The sequence below is a fragment of the Drosophila arizonae genome, chromosome 5 (genome assembly GCF_054131065.1).
Source record: "Drosophila arizonae isolate 15081-1271.41 chromosome 5, UAZ_ARI_1.0, whole genome shotgun sequence".
Lineage (NCBI taxonomy): Eukaryota > Metazoa > Arthropoda > Insecta > Diptera > Drosophilidae > Drosophila > Drosophila arizonae.
The window spans coordinates 13504304-13523837 of record NC_142925.1 but is presented as its reverse complement, the minus strand read 5'-3'; the positions used below and the strand labels follow the sequence as shown (position 1 = coordinate 13523837).

Here is a 19534-nt window from a genome sequence, read left to right as displayed (position 1 = left end):
GGGTTTTTAAAACGTAGTTAGGCTGCCCCAGCTCGGTCTCAGTCTCGCATTGTATCTCTCTCTCTCTCTCTCTCTCCCACTCTCTCTGTGTGTGTGTGTGGCATATGGCAACGACACCCGCGGCACAGGTGTAGAGCACCCAGGAGTGTCATCGCCGGCAGCCATATAATACCCCATACGACAATTTCAATGGTTATGGCAAGGTTAACACTGGAGCCAAGAGGAGCTGCCACTGATATGTGACAAAATATATATATATAGATACATAGACATGGACATACACATACACATACATATATTTATATATAAATATCTGTCTGTTTATGTTTGTTCACTTACCCGAATAGAAACTGTCCAGGCTTTGCAATTCCTCATCATCGTCGTAGTCCTCATCGCCGCTCATGCTAAGCAAATCATCTTCCAGCTCGTCCTCGGCATCTTCTAGAAATGAAACCAGAAGAAGAAGCAGAAGTAGCAGTTAGTTGTTGTTGCAGCTGCTGCAGCTATAGCTGCTTTGAACTGCGGCACGTTCCACACAGCCGCTAGCTGCATGCCACGTCCCCAGTTGCAAGGAATTTTGATTATGCTATGCCCCTGGGTGCCATAATTCCATGCCCAAGCATAGCCTCAGACCATGCCATGTCCCAGCACCACCTCCTCCGGCTTCTGCTCCTCCTCTCTCTCTCTCTCTCTCTCTCTCTCTCTCTCTCTCTTACTCACTTTTGCCTCCAGCCTTAAGAGCATTTAAGAGTACCTTGGCTAACTGCTGCGCATGCGCCTGCCTCTCACTTTGCTGAGCGCACAAATTTTGTTTTGATTTTTGACCAGAAACTCTCTCTCTCACACACACGAACACACACACACAAAGAACAGCTGTTGGCTTAGCACGTGTTTTGCGCCTCTGTCTGAAGGCACCAAATTCTTGTTGGCTTTGAACCCGTCTGCGTTTCGAGACGTGGAATGCCTGGCGCAACATTTGCCACACACACATTACTCATACGCACCGTTTGACGCGCCTTTGTCTGGACTCTGGACTGACGACTGAGCCGCAGCTGAGCCGTCTGGCAGCCCGTGAATTCATTGAGTTATGGTATTTTTGGCTTAGCTCCTTGAACTGTGCGTTAGGCAATCAGCGCATATTTGCCTTAAATGAATTTGAAGGGATGATGGTGGATGGAGGGGTGTATGTAAAGGTGTTTTATTTGGCTACTGAATATGAGCCAATAAATGGCGAAGGTGGTCTGAGATGTTGGGGACATTAATGCGGGAAATAATATGAGATGTTAAAGAAAATCGAAGCCTAGGAATGTGTATGAATTTCACTGAAGCTGGCTGAGATATGCCATGGAGGTCATGTGAGTTCTATAGTGTATTTAGGCTGTCTATGTTATTTAGTTTCTCTTGTCTCTCTAGACACTACCTCGATGGGACATGTTTTGGTTATCTTTGATTTCAGCTTAGCCCCAAGACGAATTTAAGCATCTGCATTAAATTTTGGCCAAAAAACAAGGGAATAATTATGCCTTAGTTATCGTATAGCCCAGACAGAGCTCTTAGTGGTTTTTTCTTGCTCCAAGAAACAGAGTAGAACACCATGAGCGATGACTATTGACCTGATAAAGAAGGAAAAGCTGAATAAGATCCCAGAAAATAACTTATTGAAGTGCTTATAGGGTTGCAAGACACAGTTGCAGAAGTGAGAAATAGACTTCAAGAAACAATAGTACATGTGTGAAAGTATATATATCAGTATATAGTATATAATATATAGTCTACGCTTATTTGAAAATGGGAATCATTAATAATAAATCATTTTTTTGAAAAAAAAAACTCGTTAACTGAATAAAGTAAACAGAAATTCGACTTATATAAGTTATTCTTCATTATCTCTTCTATTTCTGTTTACTTTATAACTTTACTATTCTATATAGGTTAGGCTCTATATAATATAATCTAACTGTGTTGTTAAGGTACTATACCTGCATTGTACAGATTCAGGGCTTAAATAAATATTATCTAAAAAAAAAATAAATAAATAAAAAACTCTTCTATATCTACTTACTTTACACGACTAAAGAAATTTCCAAATTTATTAGAACTTACTCCTCTCTTTCAGCTCATCCTGCATATGTTAATCTTTATATATCTACTTTTCTATATCTACTTACTTTACACGACTAAAGAAATTTCCAAATTTATAAGAACTTACTCTTCTCTTTCAGCTCATCCTGCATATGTTAATCTTTATATGATCTCTAACTCTTCTATTAATTCATATCATTCTTTGTCTCTTTTACTCCCCCTTGTCATACTCCATTTCAATATCCAACTCTTTCATACTTTAATAATCCGTAAAATCTAAACTGAATTTTATCTTTAGCTTTTTACAATCTACTTTTACAGCAGGTGCACTCACACCCACAATTTGGTATCGAAGCATAACTAGGCCAACTATAGATCCGCATAAAGAGCCATCAACTAATTACTAAACCCAATTGCAAGTGGATAACATAAAGCTCGCTGGCGCCGAAACGCATTTGCCACTGGCGTTTTTATTAGTTTCTAATGACAAAATGAAATTTCGGGCGGCAGCAGCAGCAGCAGCAACAGGGTGATTCGCATGGTGTGGCATGCAACATTCTAAGCGCAGCTTCAGCCATTTCTTTGATGGCGCCAATGGCGACGTTTTTGACGATGTGCTTTTATGCCGCACTTTGCATACCGCGGATAAAGAGCCAGAGGGAGAGAGAGAGAGGGAGAGGGAGGGAGAGAGTGGAGCTGGGGCTGCGCTGCAACTGCGAACGTTGCCACACGTCCAATAATCCTTGTCCTGCAACTGGGGAATACTTCATCAGCGGAAACAAAATTTTACGAATTTCACTGCATGAGTGTGTGTGTGTGTCTGTGTGTGTGTGTCTGTGTGTGGCATGTTGCACGTGCGCTGAGCGCCATCTAGCGGCGAGCACACGAACAACTTGCTACATGCCAGCGAATGCAAGTGCAACGTTCGCCTGGGCGACGCGTCCAAATGGCGACTTTGACACGATGCGTCGTATTCGCCCCCTCCCCCTCGCTCCTCACCCCTCTGTCCACCTTTTACTCTCCGCTGCTGCACCTCTCGAGCTTGCCGTTGCCCTGCTCCTGATGATTATTCAACATGCGCTCTATGGGGAGCCGAATGGCCTGTGCTGCCCCCACCCCGAACTGTAGCCGCTCCACCCCGACCCTCTCTGTTAGGTGTCTTCTTTAGCTGCACTAACCTGTTCTAGTCGGGATCTATACTCTAGTCATGGGTATTACATAGATCAAGCAGCTCTCTGACGGCATAAATCTTGCTTGACAATTTGCAGAGATATGTATAAAATATAAATACAATATATAAATATTGTATATAATAATTTAAATAGAGTAATTTAAAATGGGGAAAGATAGAACAATTAAAATTATTAATAAATAAATAAATAATTATTCAATTCATATGAATAATTTTCTATTTAACAAAAAATATTTAAAAATATTTATTTATTATTATTATTTTGAATTTATTTATTATTTTGATTTATTTATTATTTTGAATTTACTTATTAGACAGAGTTACATATAAAAGTAAGCACTTGCTGAATGGTAATTCGACTTATATAATAAAAAAAATATTTATTTATTCTAATATTGTTTATTAATTTTAATATATTTCTTAGTAATTTTATACATTTTTTCTACCTATCAAGTCCAGCTCCCCGCTCGAGTGTATTAGATCTTCGTCGCATTGCGCTCAAATTGACTTTCTTGTGCTCTAGTTGGCTCTCACTCACACACACTCACTGCCTTGCTCCCTCCCCCGCTCGCTCCCACTCACACTCGCTGCCCTCTCGCTCTTTGTGGCGTGCTGCTAAAATTGGCTTTCGTCGAATTGTTGCTTTGAGTTTTGCAAATTTTTCGACACCGCTCGCCGACGCTCATTGCGTTTTTATGGATGGCTAGAGGGAGGTGTACGTGTGAGTGTGTGAGTGTGTCTGTGTGTGTGCTTGTTTGGTTGCATTCATCAGCATCGACAGTCGCCTGGGCTAATTTTATGGCTCGCATCTTGCGCGCTCGTCATGTTAATGAAGCGAATGAGCTCTGTGTGTGTGTGTGTGTGTGTGTGAGTATGAAAAGTATGTACATGTATATGCATGTGTGTGGCCTGTGTGCCGCTCGTAAATCGAACGAAATTTGCATATGATGCCAGCGCCATCTTGCGGCCATTAGGCGAAGCGAGGCTCTGCGCGCATTTTTATGTTGCTGGCCAAGAGCTTTGATGCTGCTGCTGCTGCTGCTGCTGCTGCTGCTGTTGTTGTTGTTGCTGTTGCTGCGACTGCTGCTTATGCCCTGCCACGCCCACATATGCCATTGCAGCAGCGCAGAACACTCGCGCAAATTTCCCAAAGCGCTGCCTACAACACAATGCACAGCGAAGCCCAAACCCAGGACCTAGTCCCGACCCAGGTCCAGCTGTAGCTATAGCTATAGAAGAACCAGTCCGACAACAACAACAACAACAACTGGCTGTTGGACACTGCAATGTGAGCGCGAGTCCACGCTGCGCCAGTGGCGCCCGCCCCCAGGGAACGGCTGAAGCGGCCGCCAACTGAGTCTGACCCCAGGGAACAGCCGAAAGACAGCAAAACAAAGACGGCGACCAGAAAGGGTGGCCAGCGGCGGGCATTGTGGGGGTAGGGGTGGGGGGTCAGCCCCCACCATGTGGACGTCGTTCGCTAGCCCTCAACAGCGACGCTGTGTGACTCGCTCTTAATTCGATTCGTTTGCCTCAGACGCTGCTCCTTTGCCTTATCCCCAGTGCTCCAAATTCTTCCTGCTCCTTACCTATCGCCCTACCTTCCTGCTCCTCCCTGCTGGCGGCCCCTGCCCGAACCGCTGGGAATTGTTGCGCAAATGCTTTTTGTGTGTTTCACTGTTTGAAAATTATTGCAAGCAAAATATACAAAAACCAAAAAAAAAGTAAATAAAAGTAAGAAGAACGAAAATATCAAACGATATGATATGATAGAGTATATAGAGAGATGGGAGCGTGTGGAGGACATAGGTTGATGTCGATTTGCTTCAATGTGTCTCTGATGCAATTAGCAGGCTATAAATTACTTATGCTGCTAAATTAATTTGTGCTATGAGGCGTAGTTGAAATAATTACAGTCGATAGCTAATTTATCGATTACCGATAAATGGGAATTTTTATTGGATTTAATATTTTGCGATTGCAATTAGTAAACTAGAAGGGCCTTATGAATTTATAGTTTAAGGATTCGTCAATTTGTTAAAACCGATATATGTTATCGATATCAATTCTAAAGCACATTGTCCTAGTTTCGTATATCTGGGTAGCTGAAATGATCTTGAGTCTAACATGTGTTTATTTATTCCCAGTTTTAAGCGTACATCTGCTTTTAGATGGCTATCGATAACTATCGATTACATATTTGTATGCTCAGTGCTCTTCTGTTCTTTGGATATAACTAACTAAGCATAAAAATACTAAACGCATATATTAGGCACGAAAACTTTATCGATAAGAAATTATCGATTAACATCCTTACAACAATATAGTAGTATTGTTTTATGTATTTTTTGAGCATTTTTATAAGTTCAAATGATGTATATTTTCTCTGCATAAAAAAGATTAAATAATCATCTATCGATACCAGGGACCAGATCTATTATTTAGCTTCGCTTTTTAACAGCTAACGATAAGCTGAAGAAATCACTTGACATTTACGGCCAACAAACAAAACATATAACAAACGATAAGTTTATAAATAATTCTAGTTGGCGTTGCCAGACAAACATAATTTCCCAGCAATTTATCGATTAATTTAAGACACACCCAACTATAATCGAGATAATCATTAATCAATATGTGGGACGGGACGCCAGGACATGTGAAGGCATCAAAAATTTGTCATGCCATTTGTCAAAATTCCAGACAACATCAAGGCAAACAAATGCCCACACATAGAGAGGGATAGGGCGAGGGATATATGTATATAGGAAGAGAGAAAGAGAGGGAGAGAGCCGCACAAACATCGACTCTATGCAATTCCCTAATCAAAGCCACTGAAAGCAATGAAGTTTTGTCATAAAATTTAACGCACCTTTCGTGTGTTCCCAGGGGCGCAACCCAACCGCTCATATAAGGGGTTTCTGCACCTGATAATTTTACTATAAAGCAGACAGAGAGAGAGGGAGAGGGAGGTAGGGAGGTAGCGACAGCTGATAACTCACTTTTGTTTCATTTTTTTCGATACACAACGGAATAATAATGGCAAAATGAGCAACTTCGCTATGCAACAAGAAGATGTCGCTCTGTCTCGGTTTCGGTCTCAAGATGCTCCCCAATGAGCATACCAATAAACATGCTACACCCACACCCGCACACACACACACACACGTACAGTGGCACATTGTGTCAGTTGTTGTTCCCCACTCGAGTCGACTTGAGTCGCCTCCGCTCGCCTCGTCTCGTCCCAACTCGACTCTACTCGACTCGGCTGCTTATATGGCAATGTATAATTTTTATTCGCACCCAGGTTGCTCCCAGCGGATGTGTCGTCCTCTCTAGCACACCAAAACGTAGCCAAGCTGTCATAGAGCACCCCCTACACAGCAGCCAACCCCTTCCCTGCAGCGCCTCCGCCCGCCTCATCGAGTGTGCAACCGAAATATTGCAACATAAAACTTTACACAAATATAATCTATAAGCAGCAAAACTCATATTAATGTTATAGCATATGAAAGAGATGGCAACAACGAGGCCAGAAAGAGACAGAAACTGAGAGAGAGAGAGAGGGAGAGAGTGAGCCAGGGAGAGAGAGAGAGAATATGTGTATTATAGCCATAGCCTTGGATAGCGAACGCCACAAGTTTCTGAGTGTGTGACACTGTGGCATTTGCTGAGCCGCACAGTGGTGCGAAACTAATTTAAATTTAATGAATATAAGAATTTAAAAAATAAATAAATAAATATGTATATAAAATAGTGCAGATTTTTAAATGGAATAATACAAATGAAATTTAAAAATTAGAAAATAATTAAATTAAATTTACAAATTAATTAAATTAAATTTATACATTTTTTTTAAATATATAAACATAATGCAAATAAATTCAAATATATAATTTTTAATATTATACTGAATTAAAAAAAAAAATAATAATAATAATTATAATTCTTTCAAAATGTAAAATATTATAATTTTATTTAATAAAGAAATATTTTCAAAAATTTATTAAAGTATTAATTTTTTTTTTTAATTCAATTGATTTTTTTAATTATTCAAGAATATATTTAAAATAAATCTACTATAAAATATAATTATTATTGATTAATGTAATATATGATTATATGTAATTCAGTAATAAAATTAAATATTGGATCAATTTTCGAGTGCTTCACTGTCAGTGCGCTGGTGCCTGATGGTGCCTCAACTTGGGCCGTGTTGTTGATGCGCACAAAAGGGCCAATTCGTTCTCGCCGGGCTTCGCATGGCAGCAACAACAACAACAACAACAGCAGCAGCAGCATCAGCAACAGCAACAACAGGCAACAGAAGCAAAGGCAGAAAGACAATTTTCGGATCCCCCAAACTTATCACAGCCTCTCGATTTCCCTTTAGAACATTATACAACACACTGGAGAGCACTGGCTGTAGCAAGCCAGAGCGAAGTGGGCGACGGACGATGAAAGAGGCGTGGTCATGGAGCAGCAGCAGCAGTGGGAGCAGGGACCGGGGCAGAAGGCAGACACAGTGTGTCCAGGGCTACAATGACAGTAAACGAGGCAGCCAAGCAGAGGACGCACTGCAGCAGTGTACTTGTCATATGCGAAGAGTGCGAGCGAGAGAGAAAGAGAGAGAGGTAGAGTGAGAGGGCGAGCGTAAGAGCGAGCGAGTATAGCTGCGCGCACTGGTGATAAAGTTTTGGTTCTCCATAGTGCCGTTAGTGGAGGCCCGCTGCTGCTGGCGCTGCTGCTGCTGCTGTGCGAGCGTGAGGTTAAAACCGGCTTGGGTCCAGAGCCCATAAGCAAAACTTGAGCTGCCAGGTACAACAACAACAAGAGAAGCGCACCCAGACGTACAAAATGCCATTCGACTCGCTCGTCCAGCTTGGCCTGCTGCATGTGCTGCTCCCCATGGCTGCCGCTCTCTAATTACATATGTATGTGTGTGTGTGTGTGTGTGTGTGTGTGTGTGTGTGCTATACTCTAGCCTGGCTGATGATGATGTTCTATGCCGACATCGCCGCTTGGCTTGTCTGTTTGTCCAGCGGGAATACGTGGCCCGGCAATGGCAGCGGCAACAGAGAAAAGAGCAACAAATAATGAACACACACGCACACACACACACATATACAGCTGTGTGTGTGTGTGTGTGTGTCATCGGTTTGTGCTCCATTTAAACATGGCGCTTGCTTTATTACAACAACAACAACCACGGGCCACACCATAACGAGCAGCGCTTTGAATCGATGGCTTTACACACCCAAGTGCCATAATCCAATGACGCACAGGAATATCAAATACAACAACAACAACTGCACACACGTGTATTGCCAATGACTGTGATGTGTGTGTGTGTGTGTGTGCGTGTATGTAAATGTGCGCGTGTATGACGCCGCATGGACACATCAAACTTTATGCAGCGCCAGCAACAACAGTTAGTTACAGCCTCCGATGCGTCGGCGGCGACGTCGACGTCAACGGTGGCTGCTGCTGCTGCTGCTGGCATGGGCATGCTTGCTACAGGGTGTTTCGAGAGTGCTTGAAGAAAAATGTGTTGCCTACTTTGCAGCGCAGCATTTACAGTGCGAAGAGGAGGCAATGCGAGGCTAAGTTAACTAGTTTGGGGATATTAAATGAGAAGATAATTTAATAAAATTTTATTATAATTAAAACTGAAATTTCCTAACAAATATTTATTTAAATAAATATTTTGTAGATAGAATAAATTGAATATAAAAATATGCAAATAAATATTTTAAAATTGAATAAATAAGAACCGACTTCGAAGAGGAGGCAAAGCGGGACTAAGTTTAATGAATGAAGAAAATTAAATACATTTATGACTATAATTAAAATTCAAATTTCATATAAAATAAATATGAATAGGCCATTAAATATTTTTTTTAATTAAATAAGTAAGAGCCGAATGCGAAGAGCAGGCAAAGCGGGGCTAAGTTAATTAGTTTAGGGAAAGTCAATGAATAAAAAATAAATAAAACTATTAATTTAAATTAATTAAAATTATTAGAATAGTAACTTCATATAAAATATATAAAAATAAGCAAATAAATATTTTTTAAATTGAATAAATAAGAATCTTAATATAAGGCAGAAAATTCCCCGTCTTTTTTCTTGTAGTATAATACATATAGCTAAAATAAGCATTTAAATATATATCATCATATGGAAATATTATTCAAATTTACATTAAGGAAAATATTATAAAAATTAAAATTTTGGATTTTAAATGTATATGTTTTTGTTTGTTTTTTCCCTTTTATATTTACTTATACTAAACAATAAGCAAATGTATTTACAATAATGAATATTTAAATGGCTGTGATACTGCCTACTGGCTGAATGACTCAGTTCAGTCTCTACTAGGCTCTGATTAATTCAGTTTAACACACACTTAACAGGCAGACAAATTTGAACACCCTTTAAAACAGTTCGCACTATAACATTATGCAATTTACTAGCTAGTTGCGCACTTTTAAGCAGCTGAGAAGTCAGAGCTGAGGCTGAAGCTGGAGTTGAAGCTGTGAGAGCTGGAAGCTATAGCTAGTTGCCCCACGTAGCCACAACAACAAAACAGCAACAGCAACAACAGCAAGTTAACATTTGCTATTTATGAGACTGTCGAGAGTTATTAGCTGGACATGTGAATGCCTCAAGGGGCATGCCCAAGACGCAGACTCGGACTTGCAACGTGGGCGGGCAAAATGTGGAGCTCACTCTCTCCCTCTCTCTCTTTCTCACTGGGGCGGGGCGGTGCTAGCCCTGGTTTAGCAGTTCATATATGGGTAGATATATATCTTTTGCCAAAAGCCAATAAAATATGCAAATTGAAGTCAAACTTACCAGCGGCAGCAGCAACTGTTGGCTCTGTCTTGCAGTGCCCGTTGGCCACGTTCAGAGACGTTGTCTCCTCTGCCTCTGGCTCAGTGTCTCCAGGGTGTTGTACTTCAGCTGCAGTTGCTGTTGTTGCAGATGTTGCTGTTGTTGCTGTTGTTGCTGTTGCTGTTGTTGCTGCAACATCAGCTGCTGGCTGCCAGTTTAGTTGCTGTGATTCATTGGGCACTCGCGCCTGCCTCAGTTTTGCCGCCGTCTCCTCCTCCTCCTCATCGCCAGTTAGCTCATCCTCCTCCTCCTCGCTCTCCTCGTCATCGGCGCTGAGCAGCTCCTCTTTGGGCTCCAGTAAATCGGAGGCTTTGGCCGTCTTGGCGGCATCGCCAACGTTTTCATCCTCCTTTTCGCCAACTGTGTGTAAAAATAGCATCTTATTAAAGCTAATCAATCGAAGGGGCGCATAAATGTTACAGTTTTTAATAAAAGGTAGGTAGTCGAGTTAGATATACCCTGTATGAGTATTTTTTGCTCAAAAGAGCAAACAAATTATGGAACATAATTGACATAGTTATATGATGTTGACTGCCTTTAGTCAGTCATACCGTACAATTTGTCTAAAGGGAGTACAGGGTGTGGTGGTGGTATTTAATTAGAGGGTATTATAGGACCTAATAATAATGTTATCGTTATATTGACTGATTTTAAGGTAGTAAATAATCTTAGATTTATTAATCTCCATGTGTCTCTCTCGTTTTCTCTCTCTCTCTTTTTCTCTCGTTTTCGCGATATCTCTCTCTTTCTCTTTCGCCCTCTCTCTCTCTCACACCCTCTCTCTCTCTATTATTTCTTTCCTTCTCTTTCACTCTCTCTCTCTCTCTCTCTATCTATCTCTCTCTCAGTCCAAATTAATTCCAGGGTATCACAAACCAATATTTATAAAAATCGCAATTAGCTTCTAGATAAACTAAGATACCTTTTATATGTATCCACGTACCCTCTGATCCATTTGAGTACAGGGTATATACCAAAATAATCGAATGCTCAATACTCTCACAGCAATTGCCTAATTGTTTGCACCGCTCGCTGTGCTCGATGCTTAGACAGCGAGCATTTGCCGCTCACACACTCAAACACACACACACGCACACCGTAGACACTCACTCACTCACACACACATAGAGTCATATTAATACTCGCACATACACACACACACACACACACACACACATGCAGATTATGCTAAAGCACTCCCCGGGCGGCCATCGTGCCAAAAATTCTATTTACACGTTTTGTGTTTTATTGTTGGAGCCGGGTCTAAAGAAAACAGTTGCCAATAGCTCAAAGTCAACTCCAGCGAATGTGGAAGGTGTATGCGAATGTGTGTGTGTTTGTGTACGTGTGTGTGTTGGGCTCTGGCAAAGCCACACGTGATCGATGGCGCTCGCTTGGCTCGACTGCCAAATCTTGAGGGGGTCGTTGGCATTGCCAAAAACAACTGCCTTAAAAGTAATTGCAAGGGGTGCACCACCAACAACAGCAGCAGCAGCAGCAACAACAACAACAACAATAACCAACAAACAACAAGCAACAACAAGCAAAGTACAAGCTCATACGAAATGAAAATGTGGAACATGTGTAATTGTGCAATTAAATTGAATTTTTCATAAATTTCTTTACCTTTTTTTTGCAGTGTGGTGCAAAGCAAATGCAAAGGTCTTATGTGTGTGCATGTGTGTGTGTGTGAGAGAGAGTTTCCTTTTTTTTATATTTTGTGTGACCATTGGGCGTGCTACAGGTGGAATATCATTTGCACAGGTGTCTCGCACAGCAGTTGAGATGTTAAGCATGTCAAGTCTGACAAGCAGTTAGTTAGTATCAAAATTTAACTGCTTGTTAAACTGATTTGTGATTTGCAGCTGTTAGCAGTTAACATCAACTAATGTGACTGTTAACTAACATAAATTTTAGCAGTAACTTTGGCTTAACAGTTATCAGATCTAAAGTTAACTTCAAAGTGCGTTTAAAATTTCTTAACTTCATGTCAAATTTAAATTGCATGTCAAACAAACTGCCAGCTAGTTAACGTGAATTTTAGCTAGAGCAAATTTACAACAAATTCTAAAAACTTTCTAAAATTCTTCATAATTGATGTCCATTAATTTATACTAAAACCGCATGTTAAACTGCTTGCTAGCTAACATGCACTTTGATACCACAAGCCAAAAGCCTTTCGCCATGCATGTGACGATACCAAAGCCAGCTGTGAATGATTCACCCGCCCCCCAGCGAAAGGTGGGAGCACTTAAGGGCAGCTTGTAGGTGGGAGCGTTGCCCGTGTGAAGGGAGGGATGGAGGCAGGAGTGGGCGTCGCATATTGGTGACCGCGGCAAGGTAACGGCTTAAAATATATTGCCAAAAGGACATGCCGGAATCACACCGCAAGGAATCGCCGCGAAAATCAACATTATGCCAAGCCGGACGATTGCCAGAGCCGCCCATACAGTGGAGCAATTCGTTCTGCTGCTGCGCTGCGCTGCGCTGCCGCTGCTGCTGCATGTTCTGGTCAACATAATGGAAACGTCGACGACTTTGCTGTCCATGCGAAAACATTTGGTTATTATTTCCATATAAAAGGCCAGCGCTGCAGAGCGGGCTATAAAAACAGCGCGAGCCACTTGAAAGGATGTGAGTGAGTGTATGTGTGTGTGTGTGTGTAAGGGTGCCGGGCATGGGGAATCAATGGTGGGCAATGAGAGGGGACTGCGGGGCGAGAGATGGAAAGCTGTTTGCGGCGGAAGTGCCGCGTATTTTAAAATAAATGCGAGCAAAGGCAACGGCAAGGGGTTGTGTGTGTGTAAGTGTGTTGGTATGAGAACCAGTTATGGTCGTTAAAATTGTCGAAGCAACGCAACAACAACAACAACAGCAAGAGCAGCAGCAGCAGCAGAGACGTAGTCAAGTTCTTTTTGTGCAAGGCAGCAAGGCATGTACATATGTGTGTGTGTGTGTGAGAGAGTGAGAGAGAGGGTGTATGTATGTGTATGTGTGTAAGCGCCCATATGTATGCAAGCGATTTTCATTTTTGTTTAAAGCCCCCCAGAGTGCATTTCGCACTCGGTCGCTGCCAGTGCATGTGTGTGTGTGTGTGTGTATTTGTGTGTGTGTGGAGCGCAAGTGCCCGCATGTGTGTTTCTTACTTGTTTTTCGGCTATGGCATGTTTTTAAGCGTTTTACCCCAACCCCAGACGGCGAACGCCAAAAAGGTGCGCACTTACACACTCGCACGCACACATACACACACACACTCACATACATATACACTCGCACACATATTTGTAAACGTAATAATAAGCGTTGTCCCCTTTGACCCATCAATCCGTTGCCACTACCCAGAAACCCGCCGCTTGCCACTTTTCCAGCTCCCAAATGGCTACTAAGCGTGTGTAGAGAGCGACGAGCGAGCGAAACGCTCTGCAATCGAAACCAAAGTGTAACCAATGTGGAGCAGGGGGTGGGGGCCACTGGGCTGTGGGCGGTACTGTGGCAGCTAAAAACAAAAGCCAACGCGCCAAAGCCGGCAACTTTTATAATGGCATTGGCATGTACATGTACGTGTGTGTATGTGTATTAAAAAAAATAATAATAATGAAATAACAAACCCGAAGGTGTTGTTAAAAGCCCCAACAATAAATTTCATCAATAGTTTGCGCGTAAAACAACTAAAAGCAAAAAAAAAAACCCCCAACAAACGGCAAATAATCGATAAGCGTTAGCGATCACATGTTGGGGTTACCTGGGGCGCAGACAAAGGGCCCAAGGCTTTGAATTTATCGATATATCAAGTTATGCCTTATTGAGCAATTATTTGCTGCCGGCTTACCATAGGATAACTTTAAATGTCCCTTTCCCAGCATATGCTATGCTTCTTATCATGTGTATGACAAGGCCAGCAATAGCAGCAGCGATCACAGCCAATCGCCTTGCATTTGCATGTGCAAGCGAGCAAATTTCCCTCTTTACTCTGTCCCTGTCATGTGGAAATTTCCCATTCCTCTCTGTGAAGCGAAATAATTGCCTTTTAATGCATTTGCTTGAGTTTACACACACACATAAGTTAGATTATGGCTGCATGCGCATAGTGGCAAACATTTGCGATCATATTGTGGTTAAAACTCTGCTATAGTTTACATACGCATATCTTTAAGTATATCGATAAACAGTTTAGGGACATTATTGAGAAATGAAGCTGGTTTAAAGTGCAAGCTGAGGAATTTCCCTTGAGCTTGCGCTTGACAAAATGTTGCTGCCAGAAATGCGACCTCTTGGGCATTTTCGAGACAACACACACTCACACACACACACACACACAGCATAGTTGTGATCCCAAACGCCCACAACAAATCTATTTACCCAACTAGTTACCGGTAGACGCAGCCAATATACATACATGTGTGAGTGTGTGTGGAGGTATGTATATATGAGAGCTGTAGGTATATACATACATATACATATATAAAGCTACAGCCAGGCATATACATATAGCCTATGGTGCTGCGCTGCTGTTCCTGCCGCTGCTGCTGCTGCTGCTGCTCTTTGCAATGTCATAGCAAATATTTTGCCAATACACTGGGGAGCTGCCTCGCTCGCTCAGTCTCTCTCCCTCTCTCTCACTCGCACTTTCTGCCGCACGTTGACGAGGACGACGAAAACGGGCGGGCAACTTATGCCAGCCAAAAACTGTCGCAATTTTAAGCCGCGTCAATTCTCCAGGTGTTTTGCTTTTAAAGATTTTCGCTTCACATTTTTGTTGGGTGAAAAAAGGTGAGTGCCATAGTTCGAGCGCCCCAAAATCAAAGCTAAAATTTTGAAGCTCGCATTGCTGTTGTTGTTGCTTGTCAATAAGCACGCACTAATACATATGGATGTGTGTGTGTGTGTGTGTGCGTGTGTGTGTCAGCGAATGAAAATTCCCTAGAGAGTTGCGCATGTTGGCTTTGCTGTTGTTGTTGCTGTTGTCTGTTGTCTGTTGCCTGGCGGCTGGCTGCGCCAATGTCAATCCCCTGGGATTGGCCAGAGCCGTTGCCGACTCCCCTGAGAAATACATGGCAATGGGTTTTCTGTGTTTTGTGCTTTTTACACAGAGAGCGAGCGAGCGAGCAGGAGAGAGAGAGAGAGAGTGAGTGCAAAAAAGAGCAAAGCCAAAGTTCGCTACAATTTTTTTTTTTTTCGTTGTATACGTTGGGGAAATTTTATGCCCGCTACGCTGTGTGCAAGTGCATGTGTGTGTGAGTGTACTGCTGTTCATGCATGTGTATGTGTATGTGTGTTGCTGTTCACGTGTGTCTCTCTGTGTGTGTGTAAATTTGTGTGCGGCGCTGTCTTTGGGGGCTTCGGGCCGGTTTGCCAGTTACCGCCTCACATGTGCATTGGATTTATTGTCAATTTTATTTGTTATCATTGTTGTTGTATATGTGTCTGTGTGGATATGCGTGTGTATGGCTGTGTTTGTGTGAGCTTGCTGTTATTTACACTGACACAATTTGAAATTGTATTAAAAATTAACGGCACTTTGGTTGCCTTGGCTGCAGCTGCAACACGAGTGCAGGCAACCATTTTTTTTAGGGGGGCTTAGCTATGCCACCCAATCCCAATCCCACGCCATCTCCCTCACCCACACACCCATGCACACACACACACCAACTCTTTAGTTGTCTGACAGTTAGGTGTACCGTTACCCAAGGGTCTTCAGCTGCTGCTGCTCGTTGCAGCCCCTTCGATTACCGTCAACCGACGCCAGCTCCAGCTCCTGCTCTGGCTCCCTCTGCACTTGTCACATTTTGGCTTTGGGCCCTGCCCCAAATCAATCAAGCACACACATACACACACACAGCTATAAATTTTGTCACTGGGGAACTGCCGCTGGCTGTGTCCAACTTACGTTTAAGGCAGGCGCGCGGCTTGGCCTGTTTGCGCCTCGACATAGCCAAGCAATCCAAGTGTACTGGAGAAGCAGCCGCACAGATATACCAAAAATTGGCTTAACGGTTAATAACAATTAGTAACTGTAAACGCGCGTTGCACTAGCCAAAAAGCGCGCCAAACACGTGTTTCACTCGAACAAATTGTTGTTTTGATTCAGATGGTTTGGCTACGTTGAGCCGTGTCTGTTATCCTTGCGCCTGCAGCGTTCGCAACTGACTGAAGCTTGGCTGTTGGCCCAAAGTCCTGGCGACATGCCACAACACACAGGCGAAGAGAACACAGAACGAAAGCAAACTCTTAAACAAAATGGCAAACGACGCAGCAGCGAGCGAGAGAGCGCGCAACCGGAGCATGTCAAGGAGAGTGAGCAGGAGAGGCAACAGTAGAGGCAGCGGCAACGGCAGAGGCAGAGAGAGTAAGTGAGTGTGTGTGAATGAGAGCCACCCAAAGGCCGTAAAACTTGCCGGCCAACACAAATATTCGAAGGCAACCGGCTTAACCCCTCGAGGGTTGCAACAAACATTTTTTTTCCATCCCCTAGAGAATCGGGAATCGCACCAATCGGTGGCGGCCCTGTGGGTGCCCACTGGCCTATTTCACTCTCGTCTGTAATGTCGCATGCTGTGACGTATGCGCCGTAGGAGCTTGCCGCCGCCTGTTGCAATTAACAAACAGTCAAGTCAATTATTTTCATGCCCCTCGAGTTTCGCACGTGCGTATGGGGGGTCCCGAGCGCAGTTCCTCGTACCGCGCTCATCGTTTCGGTTAGCCCAAGTCAAGGTGCTGCTGTTGCTTTCTCAGCAGCGGGAGTTGCCTTCAGCAGTGCGTGAGAACGAGAAGGCATTGCCGTGTAGCGTAAAACAGGAGCAGGAGCAGAAGCAGGAGCAGAAGCAGTAGTCGGCACAGGAGCTGCAGCAACAGCGGGTGTCTAAATCTTTATTCATCAGTTTCCACTCAATCTCAAGAGCTGCGCCTTGGGTTCCGCTTCACTTGAGTTTCACCCTTAAATCACAGATTTGGTTTCGAATTTGCAATTGAATAATTTGCTTAAGCAATACGATTTTTGACTTTGAGTTAGGGCTAACATATCAAAATATTTATTCTTCGCAATCATGTCTTAGTTTCCAAAAACAAAAAAAAGAAAATGAACTAAATATTACATATACATATATTTACTTTAGATAGCTACATGAAAGTATACTGCATTGAAAAACGCTGAAAGATATTAATAAAAAGTATATATTTTATAAATTGAGAAAATAAGATATTTAAAGGCATCTCAAATAAATTTTTTTAATATGTAGAAAACGTAATACATTTTTCTATTGAGCTTAATTAGTTCAAAAAAAAAATAAATAAAATAAAACAAATGCAAAACATTTTGTGTATGTAGGGAATATATGAAAGAAAATATCTATCTTCACGTATAAGAAAAGTTGGCAAGTCGAAATAACAAGAGCCTTTTCTTTGAGAATACAGCGAATCGCCTGATGTATGTCGTTTCTTGAAGGCTCCAACGTAATTTTTATACAGATTTGCTAATATTAAAATGAAAAGAGAAAGCAAACAACCATAATAATATATGAAAAGCTAAAATCTTCTTTAGGATTTTCAGATATTAATTGCTATATATTCTGCCTTACTCTAAAAATAATTTGTTTTAAATTAAATAAATAAAAATTTTTACTTAAGTTCCAGACGTTTTTGTTTTAGCTTTTTTTAAATATTTTTTAAATTGATATTTTTTATTTATGTCCAAATTGTAGAGAGTTTCAAAATGCGCGCGGCTTAAGCAGTTCAAAAGAAGTCCTGTGTACTGTGCACTGCTTGTTGAGCATCCGTGGCACTGCTTGCCTTGTAGGGTCACTGCTTGCCACTGACTAAAAGTATGCTGTGGTTAAAATTTAAAAATATTCTGTTTTATTGAGATATGCAAAACGAACAGCCAGATAACAATAACGTAAAATGGTTGAAGAAAATGAAGAGAACAAAGTTAGAGACAAAAAAAAAAGACTTGTAAGAAAAGTAGAGTAATAGTTTGAGTAGAGTATATTCCGATAATGTCATTAAATGATACAAAAAACAAAAAAGTAAAAATGCTACTAAATCAAAATCACAGACCTATAGAGAACTTAGTCAATATTCATTTCCATACGAACGTTTGCTATACAAATTCCAATTTAATCTATAACTATATTTTTTAGTGAAAACCCCCTATATGTTATCAAAAAATAAATATTTAGTAAATATGTAATAAATATTTATAGTACAAATATTTATAATAAATATTTAAGCTCTGCTAAATCTTAATATTTTCGCGACATCACAAATCTGCTGCACTTCCTATTTCCTTGCAAGACAACCACTAAAAAATCCGCTTGGCAACGAAACCCTAAAGCACTTCCCGCACCCCTTTGTGGCCCATGCGGAAGCCTTTCGTTGCGCCTTGCTTCCCATTGAGCGATTCATTCAACTTCTTTGTTTACTATGGCGTACGAGAAGCGTAGTAAAATGTAGCGGCATGCTGCAACTTCTTAACCCACTCGCAAAGGAGCCAAAAAACAAAAGAGAAGTGAGAGAGGGGAGCGGAGAGCGGAGAAATATGTAAGAAAAAGAAAACATCTGTCGCAGCATTTAAAAATCCGGTTGCAAGCTGCAACATGGCCAAAGATGGGGGCCAACCGAGCCACATTTAAGAGAACATATGATTGAGTTCCCAAAAAAATACAACAAAAAACATATAATGCACCTTTTCGTGCAGCAGCAGCGGCAGCAGCTGCTGAGAGCTAAATCCTCACACATTAAACTGTATCTATGCGTGTGTGTGTGTGTGTGTGCCGCCTGTTGCTGCAACAACAAGCACACACACATGCCACAAGTTGTTGAGCCTCACAAAAAACAAAAAGACAACATATTGATGAGCAGGACGAGCAACTCCTGCTGTTGTTGTTGCTGCTGCTGTTGTCTAAAGGAAGCCACATTAAATTTGGAGTTTGTCGCTCATCTTCCTCTTCTTCTTTGTTGAGCGCAGCAGCTGCCGCTGGGTTTGACTGCGTTTCATTAATACGAAAAGGTGTCTTCAGCCTGTAGATAGGTCAAGTTTTAATGTTTACCATTTGCATTCATTTATTTTATATATCTATTAAAATGGGGAGGTAATTGAAAACTTGTAACATATAATTAACAGATAAAACTTTAAATATATTAACTCTAAAGTTGTTAATATTCTCTTTGAGAAAGCGAACAATTTATAATGGAAATCAAAAAATTTTTTATAAATTTTAATAATAAAAAATCCATTTTATATTTTAATTTAAATATTTTTAGTTTTTTTCATTTATTGAATTTTATTTATTAAATTGTATCTATTATTTATTAATTGACATATAAAAATAAAAAATTAAAAACCTAAATAATAACAATAATAATAAT

At 41.4% G+C, this 19534-nt stretch overlaps 1 protein-coding gene across 1 annotated transcript; it reads right to left on the bottom strand.

Moving 5' to 3' along the window:
• Positions 1-331: 331 nt before the first annotated feature.
• On the bottom strand, positions 332-16304 carry LOC149268523 (uncharacterized). Its single transcript, XM_089469979.1, has 3 exons — positions 16059-16304; positions 10133-10531; positions 332-441 (listed from the first exon to the last, which is right to left on the bottom strand). Exons 1-3 carry the CDS (start codon positions 16099-16101, stop codon positions 332-334), a joined length of 552 nt encoding a protein of 183 aa, XP_089326105.1. The 5' UTR covers positions 16102-16304.
• Positions 16305-19534: the final 3230 nt, after the last annotated feature.

Excerpts from the sequence above, each read along its gene's own strand:
- LOC149268523 (XM_089469979.1), bottom strand. The coding sequence starts at position 16,101 with ATGTCGAGGCGCAAACAGGCCAAGCCGCGCGCCTGCCTTAAAC. Across the intron at positions 10,532-16,058 it reads GCCGCGCGCCTGCCTTAAAC|TTGGCGAAAAGGAGGATGAA; the intron begins GTAAGTTGGACA and ends TTTTACACACAG. Across the intron at positions 442-10,132 it reads AACAGTTGCTGCTGCCGCTG|AAGATGCCGAGGACGAGCTG; the intron begins GTAAGTTTGACT and ends TTTCATTTCTAG.